This window comes from Cyprinodon tularosa, unplaced genomic scaffold (assembly GCF_016077235.1).
Source record: "Cyprinodon tularosa strain WSP-4 unplaced genomic scaffold, ASM1607723v1 ctg185, whole genome shotgun sequence".
NCBI lineage: Eukaryota > Metazoa > Chordata > Actinopteri > Cyprinodontiformes > Cyprinodontidae > Cyprinodon > Cyprinodon tularosa.
The window spans coordinates 1220724-1234949 of record NW_024038643.1 but is presented as its reverse complement, the minus strand read 5'-3'; the positions used below and the strand labels follow the sequence as shown (position 1 = coordinate 1234949).

The following is a 14226-nucleotide window of genomic DNA, read 5'->3' as shown; positions in this document are numbered from 1 at the left end:
TTAGCTGTTGAACTACAAATCTGAACCAAAAGCACTTTAAAAAGAGCCAATTTTCATCCTTTCATAGATGCAACATTTGTGGAGTGCATGACTAACTTGTTGTGTTGACTGATGATTCTTCCACTTGAGCTGTGGATCTCCGCACCTCCTCCAGAGTTACCGTCGACTTTGTGGTAGCTTGTTTCAGTCATTTTATCCTGAGCCCCCTTTCAGTTTAGATGGATGTCCATGTCTTCATCCATTGGTACCTGTTTATTATTTACAGTCTTTTGAATTGCACAGTCCTCTTTAATTATATATATTTTTTCCTAAGGATATTGTGTATCTTTTAACCTAACCCTGGTTTAGAATTCTCTACAACTTTCTTCCTGACTTTTTTTGTTTTGTTCCTTTGTCTCAATGATACAGTTTGTTCAGTATTAAACAGCTTCTTACTGACTGGAAAAAAAAACCTTTAAACCTTTTAACATGGGCTATTGACAGTGGGAACAACTCACTGATGCGTGTATACCCAGGTCAAACAACTCAGCAAGCGACCAGCGTTAAAATCGCATTGGCTCTGATCGCATGCTTTGGGAACACCAGGTCGACCCTATAATTTAAGTCGAAATAACTCTTTTTACATTTGGACAGATAGTAGAGCGAAACAATAAAGCACAATTACTATGACCTGGCTTCCTTATGTGTTGCTCTCTGTTGTTTACTTTCCTGATTTCTGTCACAGTGATGACATCTTCAACGCTAACCTAGCAGGATAGCATCTCCAAGACATGCAGCAGCACCACCGAGGGGTTGAGACCCAGCTTTTTTTACCGATGCGAAGGGAGCCAAATGCTGATTGTTAGCGGGTCGACCCATGTTTGAAAAACATACGTAATCCCTCTACTTGCAGTAGAAATTTAAATAATTGAATTCTGCATTTTTTATATTTGCTTTCCTTTCAATACACTGCAGATCATAACTTTGTGTTGGTCTGTTGTAAAAACAAAAAATAAAAAACTATAAAGGCAATAAAATCTGTGGGGTTAATCCAAATAATTAGAAAGCTAAAGAGATGTCAACCATTTCACATGGTATTTTAGCAGTGCAAGAAATGCAACACTCTTAGCCTCTTTTTTGGTGAATCATGTATTCCAAAATATCTTTGAGCACTATCCTTCAACTAATGAATGTTGCAGATTTAAATGTCACAAAAGCATATGGGTTTTTATGAAGCCTGCTGTGGAGGCTTCATAAAAACAAGCTGTGTTTAAATTCTAGAACTTAATGAAGTTAAAGGATGAAATAAGTAATGATATCTGTTTTCATGTGCACAACAGGGAAAAGGATGATGAAGTCCTTTCAACCACTGTCCTGATGTTTCTGTCAGTGACTGAGCCATTGTTTACTTTTAAGCTTCCTTCTCTACCTGCTTTGAAACATAAACCTAAATCAGTGTGAACACCTGTTTGTCTTTTTAGTGTTAATAATTTAGAGTTTATGTTAATGTATCTAACTAAACTACGATATCAGGACAAAAACACTTACAGAGCCAAAGCATGTTGTGATTTTATTTATTTATTTTTTATTTTTTTTGCTGTTGCCCCATCCTCACATGAATTTTTAACCACCAGATCTTATAAATTCTCTTTGCTGTCACCACTGTATCATTTCTTTCTAGTTTATATTCATAAAGTGGGTGCAGTGCACACACGTATGTGCATATTAGCCTGTTTTCTTGTCCTTCAAAGTCTCAATGTTTACCTTCTTGTCCTTTAGAACAAAATGTTCATGTACCGTGGGAAGGAGTACGAACGCAGAGAGGATTTCGAAGCACGACTACTCACACAGTTTCCAAACGCAGAGAAGATGAAGACCACCACGCCGCCCAGCGAGGAGATGAAGAGCTCCAATGGACAATGTATCCTCTGCATGGTGTCATGTTTAAACACAGATGGGCAGCATGTGGTTTATAGTTTGGTTTTATTTATTTTTTTATTCGTAACAGAATAGTAGATCTAAGAAAAAAGGCAAAAAAAAATCGCTTAATTCTGTATTAGTTGAGATTACTTTCTGTTTAAATATCCACCATTTACCTGTTTGTCCATCTGTCTGTCCACCATCCATCCATCTGGCTCACAGTTAATTAAATACAAAGATTAATCCTTTTATTATTCATTGTCTATCATTTTTTCCATCCTTTAATATTTTTACCCATTTGTCTAAAAAAAATTATTAAAATATAGCTTATTATCTTATATATAGAATTATTTTATAAGATTAACATAACTGAAACACTGAGGAAATTTTGATTTTTTTGCCTTGAGAACTTGATTTGAATATCCCCTTATCTTTGTTCTCTGGGTTCCACTTGTTTCCTTGATTATTCTGCTCAGACGTTCAGTGTTTCACAGTGAAGCCCATCCTCAACCTACCGGCCAAGTTTCAAAACAAGCCAGTGTCTGAACAAATTGTCAGGTAAGCAGGATGCTGCAAACAAATGTTAACAGTTACAGTAAGGAGCGAGCAAGTCAAAGTCAATCATTATGTTCTTCAATCAACTGTTGCCAGATTTACTCAACCTGCCTGCTCAAACAGCTCATAGAGCCTGTGATGACATGCTAACATCGGGATAGGTTTGGTTTAGGGATGTGTGCTGAGGATCGTCAGTGAAGGTGATTAAATCTTGATTTAAATGTGCGTCTGTGTTGAACAAACACTGGTTGACCTTCTTGTTGTTCTAGAGGCTATTAACTTTCACCAGCCATCTGCCATTAGTCACTGTGCCAAGTACAACATTGTTTCTCTGCCATCCTTAATAGCTTTGTGTCAAGCACCGGGGCCACAGCAAACAAAGGGCCCCCGTGCTCTCCCTCATCCTTTCGGCAACCGGGCACTGCTGCGCTCAGCTGTGTAAATTCCCTTTGATATGCTACCCAACGCTTCAGTGGACATGATTAAAAGAAGCCGTTTACTTGGGAAAAAAAACCTTTAGGCAAATTTACCTGGACTGATCTTATCACCGTCCTGCAGCATTGGGCCCTCAGCAACCTGTTCGCTCTCTCTGTCTGATTGGAACATGTGGTTGTGTTAATGGCCTAGATTAGAGAGTCATGTTTAGACGCAGACAGAGAAATGTTCCACACCAACTGCCCAGTGGCTTTTTTCATGCCAATTGGGTCTCTCCATCTCTGGCTCTCACCATTCTTTTTTTTTCCCATCTAGTCTCTCTGTCCATTCTCTCTGTTTTCTCTCATTTGTTTTCACATTCAGCAAAGAGATCAGCAGTGCATAACAATGAGACGTATTCCTTTGAGCCGAGGGCTAAAAGCCGCAGGCAGAGAACACAGCCCGTTCTGACCTTGCCGTGCCGGACCGCGCCACTCCATCATCCTTAGCCAGCCTGCCAGCTAATGACCTGCAAATGTCGCAATTTGGGTCACAAACTGCTTTAAATCTCCCACGTTAATCTGTTGATCCAAAGTTTAGAGCGGTTTTTAGGTAACGCTGCATTTTCTTGTCCAGTCTCAGGAATGGTGGTGTTTAAATGGGTGCCCTTTATAAGGAGTTGCTTTTTACTCATTTTCTCTTTCCTGGTTTTCTTCACTTGGATTGGCCGCTTATAAGCTGCAAATCTACCTTCAATTTCACTATAATCTTTATTAAAGTATTATCCAACGTTATTTTAGTATTTCAAAATAAAATACTGTAATCAATCTAATTTGAGTGTGATATTGTAAGATATTTACAATACATGATTATGCTTTATAGCTATTAATAAGCCGAAATACATTTTTTAAATTAAATTATATTGCTAGAAACAAAAGTGATTCTTGAATTGAAATGTTGGGCTATTAAAAATTTTACTTAAGTACTTTGCTGTATACCGAGTGTTTAGAGTGACCCCCTTTTGGCACTGCAAAGGTTATAAGTAAACCCAGCTTACCTTTAAAAGTGTGTTCAACAGCTTCTTATGATTATTTTTTTCCTTCCACTAAACTTTCTATTTATATCTCTGCATAGAGTGTTAAAATCTAACTTTTTTTATCATCAGCATATGGAAAATTGGAGATTACTTTACTCTTAATATGGATTAAAGATAGATGCCTTGTGTTTAAAAGTTAGTATTTAGATTTTAGCTGCAAGGATTTACATAAATTAAGAGAAACTAACATTTGAAGTATATATAACTCATAAATCATTTTTTAATACAAGTTTGACTTCTTTTAATTGACTTACTGAAATACATTTACCTTTTGACCATTATTCGTCGTACATATAGGTGTATGGGGTATATGCATAGAAAAGACAAGCTCTGTGTTCATTCCAAAGAGGGAAAAAGATCCCGTTGTTCAGACAGCTGTTCCAAACTCTGCTGTGGAGCCCCTTTTCTTCTTTTTCAGACACTGAAAAGTCTATTAACCTGATTAGGCAAAGTTCATCCCTGCTTTTTACAAGCCTCCCTTACATATGCTGGAGCTCATCATCCTGTCTGACAAACCAGGCTACCTTTACAGCCTGCCGGTGATGTTTATAAAGGCAAAAGAATTCATTTATTTCCTACTTTAGTAAGGGGGCTCCTTCTGATGGATGCAAATCAGGTTTACTAAAAACGCCATAGTTGCTGGCAGGCAGCCTGGAAGGGATTGTCCTGTGTTTGACCTGAAGCAAAGCAATCAACCTATACCAATCAAGCTATAGATTGCCAGTAACGGTTCTAATTTACTCAGACTTGGATTTTTTTCTCTTTGCAGCTTCTACACGGTAAATGAAGTCCATAAATTCCAGTATTCCAGGCCAGTGAGGAAGGGAGAAAATGACCCCGATAATGAGTTTGCGGTACTATCTTCTTATATATATATATATCTTTTTATCTATTTTCTATCTAGATATTTATTTTTTTTTTATTTAATTTATTGTTTGATGCTCTGGAAATTAGATTCTTATGATTTTAATAAAGCTTTGTTTGCCAGGGTTAAAGATATTTCTGTTAAAGAATTTATTATTTGAATAGGGGTGTTAAGCAGTCAGAATTTAATTATTGGTTTTCAATTTTTCTTTAAAAGCATTTTTGATAAATCATGTTTTTTTAGATTGACATATAAAATGTTTTCCTAGCCTTCATTTCAACCAATTGTGTACACTTTATCATCATTAAGTTGTGATTAGCTGTTTTTCTGTTGTGTTGCTCTTGTTTTGTATTCCTTAGAGCTGGAATAACAATTAAACAGACGGGTAGCCCCCGTAAAAGTACATAGAATTAAATTAATCATATTCATATTTTTTTAAATTATATTAATTTCAAATTTAAAATGTCTTTTTTACTATTTTATGAGACTTTGTAATATTTATCATTTAACTGTTCATTTTGCAATTAAATGTAATTTTAAATATTTGAAGCATAAATGTTTTATCCATTAATTTAATGGGTTAGCGCTTTTCCCCTAGTTTTTGTCATGTTGCATAGTTGCTACCAGACATAGAATATCTGTTATTTCTGTTAAATGTTTCCAAAGACGTAATTATTTCTAAATCATTTTCTCTATACAATTTGAAAAGTATTGCCTTTTAATAATGTTGCATTGGAGATATTTCTGGTGCAAAAATAGTGAAAATCTTGTTTTCATCTGTAATTGCTCCTGATTTACGTTTCAGTTTAAAGTTTGTGTCCGTTCCTATTTTTAACAGAATATGTGGCTTGAGAGGACCACATACACAACAGCGTACAAGCTTCCTGGCATCCTGCGATGGTTTGAGGTCAAATCCGTCTCCACGGTAGGTTTGAAGGGGCCTTTGTGTTGAAAAGGTATCTTTATCAGATGCGCTTCTGCAGGCATGTTTAAAGGCAGCTGATATGATTAATCTGCAAAAGCAGTATAGACAACTGCCTGGAAGCAGCCATGCTATTCCCTGAACTTACAAAAAGGCATGCTCTCTTCCCTCATTGATTTACCAAGCACTCCTGTCTCCACTGGAAACTGCCACGCAGCACAAATACAGCTAGAGGACGGTTCAGACTTTCCGTCACTGTTGATTTTCTGTAGAAATACCTGGATTGCTGTGTTGGAAATCCTTTGGTAATAAGGTCAGGCTGCAATCGGTGACTGAACCACCCAGGGAGGGTAAGCCACAGCTTTCAAATTGAGCTCATTTCACTCCCCTTTTCCTGTTTAAAATGCTGCTCGCTTGTCCAAGATTTTAGCCTGAGATGTTTTCTGGAGAGCAAAGAAATGAGTTCATCAGCATAGTTTGGAGAGGAGGTCGTTGTGTCATTTGAAGCAAAGACACCCACTGTATCTTTTTTTTTTCTCCTTAGCTTGTCCCAATACAGAACTACTACTTAGTTTGATTAGCCTGCCAGAAGTGTTCACGATCAATTACCCTTTTACTTGTCTATGTTATTAGTGCTTGCCATTGCAATAAATGGAGCCGCATATTTTCTACCTCTAAGCTGCTTTCTTTGTATCTTTCTGTTTTCAAAGTTAAGTATGCTGTACATTACTGAACCAAATCATGCATATATTGTTATTCTGGTGGCCCTACAAAAAAAAAAAACTAAGCCAGATTTCTAAATGTTTTTTAAATCTTTTTCAAAGCTATAATTGCAGAAATAGTTTTTGCCGTTTTCCTTTGGTATTTTGAAAGAGCACTTTTGTGTTAAAGAATCTTTGAGGCGTGAGGGCCTCGTTGGCTTCACCCTAATCTTTAGCCCATTCAGCAGATTCTGGTTAGCTCTCCAAAATTTTTCTTTAACTATAAACATTACAATAAATCAAAATTTGCCAAGCGTTTGATTAAATTGTGTCTAAACTTTACATCCGATTCTGAACTACATTTAAATCTCATAACTGATGCTGCATCCATCCAGCCATCCTGTGCTTTCTATATTTAAAATCTAGCCATGACTGAAATCGAAATTAACTTTAAAGGCCCAGAACGGTAACTCCAACATGTAGAAATTTGAGCTTGTCAAATGAGAAATGTGTAGGAAGCATGGGTTGAGGTGTCATTCTTCATCCGTCCAGACATCTCCTACTTCAGGCTGGTTTGGAACGTGCTTTAAGTAGCAGCTTGCCCTGCAGATGAGCCAGGGACAGGACAGGTCCCCAAGGTCGGCTCTTCTATTTAAAGCTTAATGACGAGGCTGAGATTCACCAGGCCTAATCCCTCCATCTGACTTTTTTCTTTTTTTATCATCCTGACTTAACACATAACAGCACAGATTGGAGATTTGTCTTTTCTTTTCCTGGCTGGGATCTAAATCTGACATTTGTTCAGCAATTCCCTCATTTGTCCTCCAAACCCTTACTTGGAGGAGATTTTCTTTTCTGAAAACCTATTTTAGTTAGAATTTGCTTTCACACTGTCATGGAATTAAAAGCAGCACTTTTAAATATCCACAAATATCCCCTCAGGTCCTCTGGTTCTACTTTGTATCCCCAGATCCAGATATGGAAAGCAGCTTCCAGTTTTATGCACCTTTAATCCGGAAGACACACCCAGAAAACCCATAATTTGCCTTTGGTTAATAGTCCAAACACAAATCCAGATGAAAAGAGGCTCTAAATAAAATATTTTATTACACACTGACCATCTCCCTATGATTACCATGTGTAACTGGTTGATGGTTTTTATGATTTTGTGTGATGAATCTGAAGTTTTGATGATTTGCTGTGTATTTGATTAATGTTTTAAATGATTTTACTGCTTATTTGATCCAGTGGTTTTATGATGAAAAGCACTTTGGATTCCTTTGCTGCTGACATATGCTATAAAAATAAAGTTCTACTTTTACTCTCTAATATTCTTGTCTTGGATTTGCTAACTCATGTATATAGATTTTTGTCTCAGCACAACCACAATATCAGTTTTGTGTTTTAAGAAATAGTTTAAGGACAAAGAAAACTAATTATCTGCCCAATTCTGAATAAATAACTTGATTTATGCTGATCACATGTATATCTTCCAAACCTCAGAGTTTGCAGTAGATGTTTTGGATTGCAGTAAATTTTTTTGGATGTTAATATAAACGTAAAAACGGGTAAATATATATGCTTAGAATCTCTTATTCCCCTCTTTACTTCCTCTGGTGTGTAGGAGGAGATCAGTCCACTGGAGCATGCTTTGGAAACGATGCAGCTGGCCAATGAGAAGATCAGCAGCATGGTGCAGAGGCATCTCACTGACCCTAACCTTCCAATCAATCCCCTTTCCATGCTGTTGAATGGGATTGTCGACCCTGCTGTTATGGGAGGCTTTGCTAACTATGAGAAGGTAACAATAAAATGTTTTCTGTTTTCTATTCCCTTATTGTCTTGGGGGGCTTTCCTTTCCCCCCTTCTTACTGTAGTTCTTCAATTACTTGGCAAATAAACAAAAAATAAAAAACTGATTAGTCTTTAAGTCCTTTATAATTCTGGATCACTATTTATAAACAGCACAGCAAATGGGATTTAGCATTAAGATTAGTAAACAACGTATAGTGAATTAAAATAGCCAACAGAGTCTATAAATTGAGATACAAACAGCCATGATAAATTCAGTAAAAAAAAAAAAAAAACATAACTTGTCATTATGATTGAAGCTTTATGGGGTTTTCTGGTCTTGTGTTAAATTAAGCAAACTAAAAGTTAATGTATTTATGAATTTTTAAATGTAAGATTCAGGTCTCAAAGAATGGACTGGAGCAGAAATACTACAGCACAAATACTACAGCAAAATGGCAGCATTTCCATGCATCCAGCGGAAAAGCTAACACCTTATTATTTGCCATTTTTTTCAACTCCCGCAAAAGTTATAATGCCTAGTGCACACCTACACAAGGAAAAAAATACCTTCCGTTTAAGCTTAGATACAGTAATGGATTTCTATTTGGATGTAAAAATTAAAATTTGGATATAAAAATTGTTACCCGCCAAAGCTATTGCTGTGGTTAAATGTCTTTTAGATGGTCAATGTTTGAAAAAACTTCTTGAACCCTTGTCTTTCCAATTGATAAGGTAGGTCCCATCTTTAATTTAATATGTCTTTACCCATTAAAAAAATAAAACCTTTGAGCTATCACCCTTAAGTTTAAGCCCAATAAGGTAAAGATGGATAAAGTTGGAAAACTATGAAGTTACAGCGGATAAAATTCTTTCCCCAAACCAGAGAAGTGATCCTGAAATATTAGGTAAAATTCATTCTAGGCAATGTTTTTTTTAAAGGTCTGCTTTTGTTTTTCTTAAAACAAAACTAGACTCTTGTGTATACATCCAGGAAAATGTATTATGGCAACATCTTGCTGAAGTTTCTGACCACTCACCTTCAGAACAGCAATCTTAAGTCATCAGTTTTTTTCACGCTGTATGCTTGAAATTAACCTGACTTTTAATATGACACGGATTTTGATTTCTCTTTGAACAATTTTTGTAAAATTATGGGTACTTTAATTCACAGCTTGGTCATAATGAGGGGTATCATTTAAGTCAGAAGAGGAACAATGGGAATTATTTCCCCTCTGTGGGTGACAGGCTGAAATCCACAATCAATTGACTTTTTTATTTTTTTTTCTCCAGCAATGCTTACCTTGTCTTGTCAGATTTTATTCCCCTCAATTCCTAAGTATATAATAGACTTTAACACATCTCAGTCTCCCTCTAAATGTTTTCTCATTTCATATAAACACTGTTTCTCTGCGCCTTTCCCCAGGCCTTTTTCAATGACAAGTACATGCAGGAGCACCCAGAGGACAATGAGAAGATAGACAAACTGAAAGACCTCATTGCCTGGCAGGTGAGCCTAAAGCTATTCAAGGTCCTCTCTTTCTTATTTTGTTTGCTTCTGTGGTTTCACTACAGTGCTTTATTTCAAGGAAAAAAGCCATGACCATCTTGTCACAAGCTGTTTACTTTTAAACATTCACTTATTGTCTGTGTATTACTACTGAGTCACCTGACCTGAGCAGGGGAATACCTGGCCTACATGTAGCCAAAATGCTGAGCATGGGTGATGCGGAACAGAGGAGCAGGAGAGCCAAGATGCACAATTGGCCTTTTAATGGATAATTAAGGCTTAATTTGCATTAATTTGCTTTGAGGTATCCAGGTTCTCGCCCAGGGGCTTCAACGTTGTAGGTCCCTGTGTTTGAAAATATTGTGAGTTTGTTCATGAAAATCACTTCAGAGATTTGATAGCCATGCTCTAGCAACTACAGCTTTTGCAAGCATCCCATTGTGTGTATCCCTATCCGAGAGCCCTTGTTAAACTGGGAAGCATGGATGCTTTTATTTCCAAAGCATCAGTAAAGTGCTTTTACTACAAATTGAGGCAGATTTAAAGGTTACAGTCGAAATGATGTTTTTTAAAGACCTGGTACATGCTTTGTTTCTCATGTCGAATGGCTGAAGCTGAAATAACAAGACAATGCATGTTGAGTGGTTTTTATAAGACAATAACAAGGAAATACATTTCTGGTCAGATGTTTACATTCAGTCTTTATGACATGACTATAGGTTACGTTTTTGTTACACATTGGAGGCGCCGCCCCATTCACCCAATGACATTGATTAAGACATGAGAAAAAGTAATAATATTGAATTATGAAATTAAAATATTTTGAAATCCATTAATATATATTTTTCAGATATGCAAGATAAATACTCTAATGATTAGTAAAGCTGTTTCATTTTTTCGTCTGATTGGTGACGTATTTCCACCATAGGGCTCAAAAATGTTTGCTCGTTGACTCTCGTTAAAAGTTGTACATGCACAGTAGCTCCTCTGCAATACAAAGGTATAGGAGAGCTCTGGCGGTACCAAAGCTATGCCCTGAGGTGACAGGAACTGTCATCACAGTTGTAGTGCAGGTGATTCGTGGGATGTAAGCAGATTTACCAAGAGAATCTGGACATGATCAGCCGATGGACTGTTCTCCTGCTGCCCTCTGGAAAGAGGTTCCGCAGCATCCGCTGCAGATCCACCAGGTTGTGCAACAGCTTCTTCCCCACTGCCATCAGACTGTTGAACCTTTGATCCACAATCCGAACTCTGCACCTATTGCACATTATCGGGCATCAAATGCTGCTGAACTTTTAACTTTTAGCCCTTTAAATTGTTCATCTCATTGTATTTTTCAATAACGCATTTTTTGCACAAATGCCATTTTGCACTGAACCACTGCAACTTGCACACTGTCTCTTATCCTCTGCACTGTTCACACTTTGACCACTGCTGCACTTTTTGTATTTTTCTATAACTCGTGCCATTGTGAAATATCAATGCAACGTTCATAAGCTGTATGTAACGCAATTTCGTTCTGTATGCACCCTGTGCATACAAAATGACAAATAAAGAAGTCTAAGTCTAAGTCTAAGAACATCAAAATTAGCTTGGCTAACTGCATGTAGTAAGGCCAGTGCTTTATTCTGCTACTTTGATTGCCTGCCTTTTTTTCAAATGTCAGGATCTGACCCAGCATGGATAAAGACAGGTAGGACTGATTTGAAGCACTTTTTAGTCTGGGATTCACATGAAAAAAAAAAAATATAGACTCCAGAAAAGTAAAAAATTGACTGGACTTTGTTTCCAAGTTTGAAGAAGTTTTGCTTCCCATCCAGGAAGCTTTTTCAGTTAAAAATGTCAGAAATAGTGTTGAGTTCGAGGCTTTATACAGTAGCCAAAAAAAGCCCTGTTTTGGCTTAGAAAACATTAATATTGAAACGGATGAACAGGTCCTTTCAGACACCAGCTCACATTACAGCTCATCAGCCAATTGGTGTCACATATGCCCCTCTTGGCTCCCTGCTTGTCCCTGCTCTGTCTGCAGTAAAAATCTCTCCCTGCAGCAGAGAGAGCATCCTTATAAAAAGTTGATTTGATTGACTGAGTTGTAGTGATGCACCATGTTAGATTGCAAGTAATCTAACAGTGTTAAATTACTTTTCAATGAAAAACTAACGTAGGTAGTAAAGCTGTAATCAACCCTTACCCCCAGCACTGGTGGCGAGTGACCCACAAATCCTACTAGATCTATTTTGACACATAATCCAACAAATTATGTAAAGTCTGTAGCAATTAGAATGGTTAAAAGTGAATGGGGCTGCATAGACCACTTATAATTCTCCACAAATGCACCCCTACCCCCCGATAGTTTAGCCACGGTGTTTTAGAGGTCCATTTTGCTTGGATCTACGCAGCAATTCGATAAGATTGCTATCATTTAGACAGGGAGTAAGACACTGGAACAAAGTACAATTTATCCACTTTGAGGGGAAAAAAAACAAAAGATCAGATTGCAATTTAAACAAGACGCAATTTCAGATGGCGGAAGTGAAATGCTTATCTTGTTTGAGCTTGATCAGCAGGAATAGCAGTTTTCTTAAATCTGTTTGATCTTGGGTCCATCTAGGCCAACATTGTTCAAGGCTGGGTACCAGCTAAACCACTTTAAATGAAAGCTTCTTGTTCTATCCAAAGCTTAACTAAATACAAGTGTAGTTTGTAGTTAGTCCTGTAGGAGTATGAAGTTCTTCTTTTTAAAAATGTTATAAGGCGTCTTGGTTTAATTATATTGTCCAACAGTTCATGTAAAAATGCTGCATTTATGTAAGATTCCTGCCCACAATGAACTTTTGATAAACTTTTGACCCAAACTGAGTCTTTGAAAAGACCAAAATGCTCTAAAATATTTGACATCAAAACTAATGCACCTGACCTTGGCTAAATCCTTGTTTAATATACTTCCTGTTATCTATTTATTTGCAACACCTTCCTCCATTTGGGATTTGAAACCGCTGCATCGTGAGCTTCTTTTTGCATCTTTTATGGCTCTTTCTTTATTGCTTAGCTCCGAACAACAGGTCACTTTATTATTCAGGAAATCTTGGCTTACTGGTTCATGGTTTAGCTAGGAATTACACACAGATACATAAAGTTTGTTTCTTGCTTGCTATCGTCAGTTGCAGGGGAAATAATTACATTTTCGATCTCTTTAAATCAGTGCAGTCTTACTTGCTGGAAAATAGGTCAGCTTTAGGCTTTACATCTCTGGTAGTAATGAAACTCATGAGAAGATGCGCTACTTTGTGTTGGTGAACCCTTTTTTTTTTCTTAAGAAAAAAAGAAAGTATGATTCATAAAGAAATACCCATGTCTGCTTCAGTCTTTCTGCATTGATGCCTTTATTGTGTCATGGCCTTTTGATTATTTTATTTACTTTATAGTGCTTAGTAGTTGCAAGATTTTTCCCTTATAATTATCTCTCATATCTGTCTCTCATATCTATTGAGTTTCCAATTTTAACTTGAACTCTGTGATACAGGAAATCCCTGAACCAGTTAAAGTTTACAAAGCAAATTAGAATAACCTAGAAATTTAAAAATCTCCTGCAAAATTTTAAGCATCACAATGCAATAAATGTGGCATAGTCGCAGTCTAAGAGTAGATTTTACTCATGATGTTTTCATTTTCTAACATTTAAGCAGGCTAGTTTACTTGGAGGAATTTTTTTTAAAGCCGTACATCATGTCGACAGCTCAAATATCAAACTCAGTTCATCATAAATCTGATATATTCTTTTCTTTCATGTGTTAGATGTAAGATTTTTTAGCTGTCCTTGGTCTAAATGTTTTGCAAATTAAGTGTTTAATATATGAAATAGGCTGAACTGATGATTCAAATGTGAAACATGACTTTATGAAAACTGAGTCTAAAAATCTATTTAAAATGAAATGTATACGAACCGTTTTATAGAAAAAGTATGAACTGTCTTGTTTTCTCGGGCAACATGTTTGTCTTGTGTCTTGATAAGGTCTAAATGAAGGTAAACATACGAAAAACAGGGAGCGAGCAGGAGAAAAGCATCAATATGACATTTCCATTGTGCTCATCTTGTAATTAGAGAACAAATTAGGGCCTTGAAACCAGCAAATTAAGTACTGGGGGAAAACTGCCAAAGAAAATAGTTTTTTTCAATGTTCATTGAAAGCAAATTTTCAGGATGGATGTCTAAATTACTGGCCTAACTGCTGACTTATAAATGAATGATCGTCATAAACAGTAATGAAAGTAATCACAAAATTAAATAGAAAAATCAGGGCCATTTTCATCCAGGCATCAGCTGCTTCTTCACAAATGCATAAACAGGCCTTTTTCTGGACTGTAACTGTTGTTTTTCGTGACCGCCTTCTTTTGACAGAAGCTTTTTACAGCTTGTGATTCCTTCATTTCACAAAAGCTTGCCTGTTTGCTTATTAGTCTGCCTGACTC

The 14226-nt window shown here is 36.7% G+C and overlaps 1 protein-coding gene across 2 annotated transcripts in view; it reads left to right on the top strand.

Moving 5' to 3' along the window:
- dock1 (dedicator of cytokinesis 1) overlaps window positions 1-14226 on the top strand; it is a 305990-nt gene that overhangs the window by 264565 nt on the left and 27199 nt on the right. For both annotated transcript variants that reach the window (XM_038282563.1, XM_038282562.1), the window contains exons 41-46: window positions 1759-1900; window positions 2376-2457; window positions 4734-4818; window positions 5668-5754; window positions 8077-8253; window positions 9670-9753. In XM_038282563.1, coding sequence (XP_038138491.1) covers window positions 1759-1900; window positions 2376-2457; window positions 4734-4818; window positions 5668-5754; window positions 8077-8253; window positions 9670-9753 — 657 coding nt within the window. The remainder of the gene's footprint in view (window positions 1-1758; window positions 1901-2375; window positions 2458-4733; window positions 4819-5667; window positions 5755-8076; window positions 8254-9669; window positions 9754-14226) is intronic.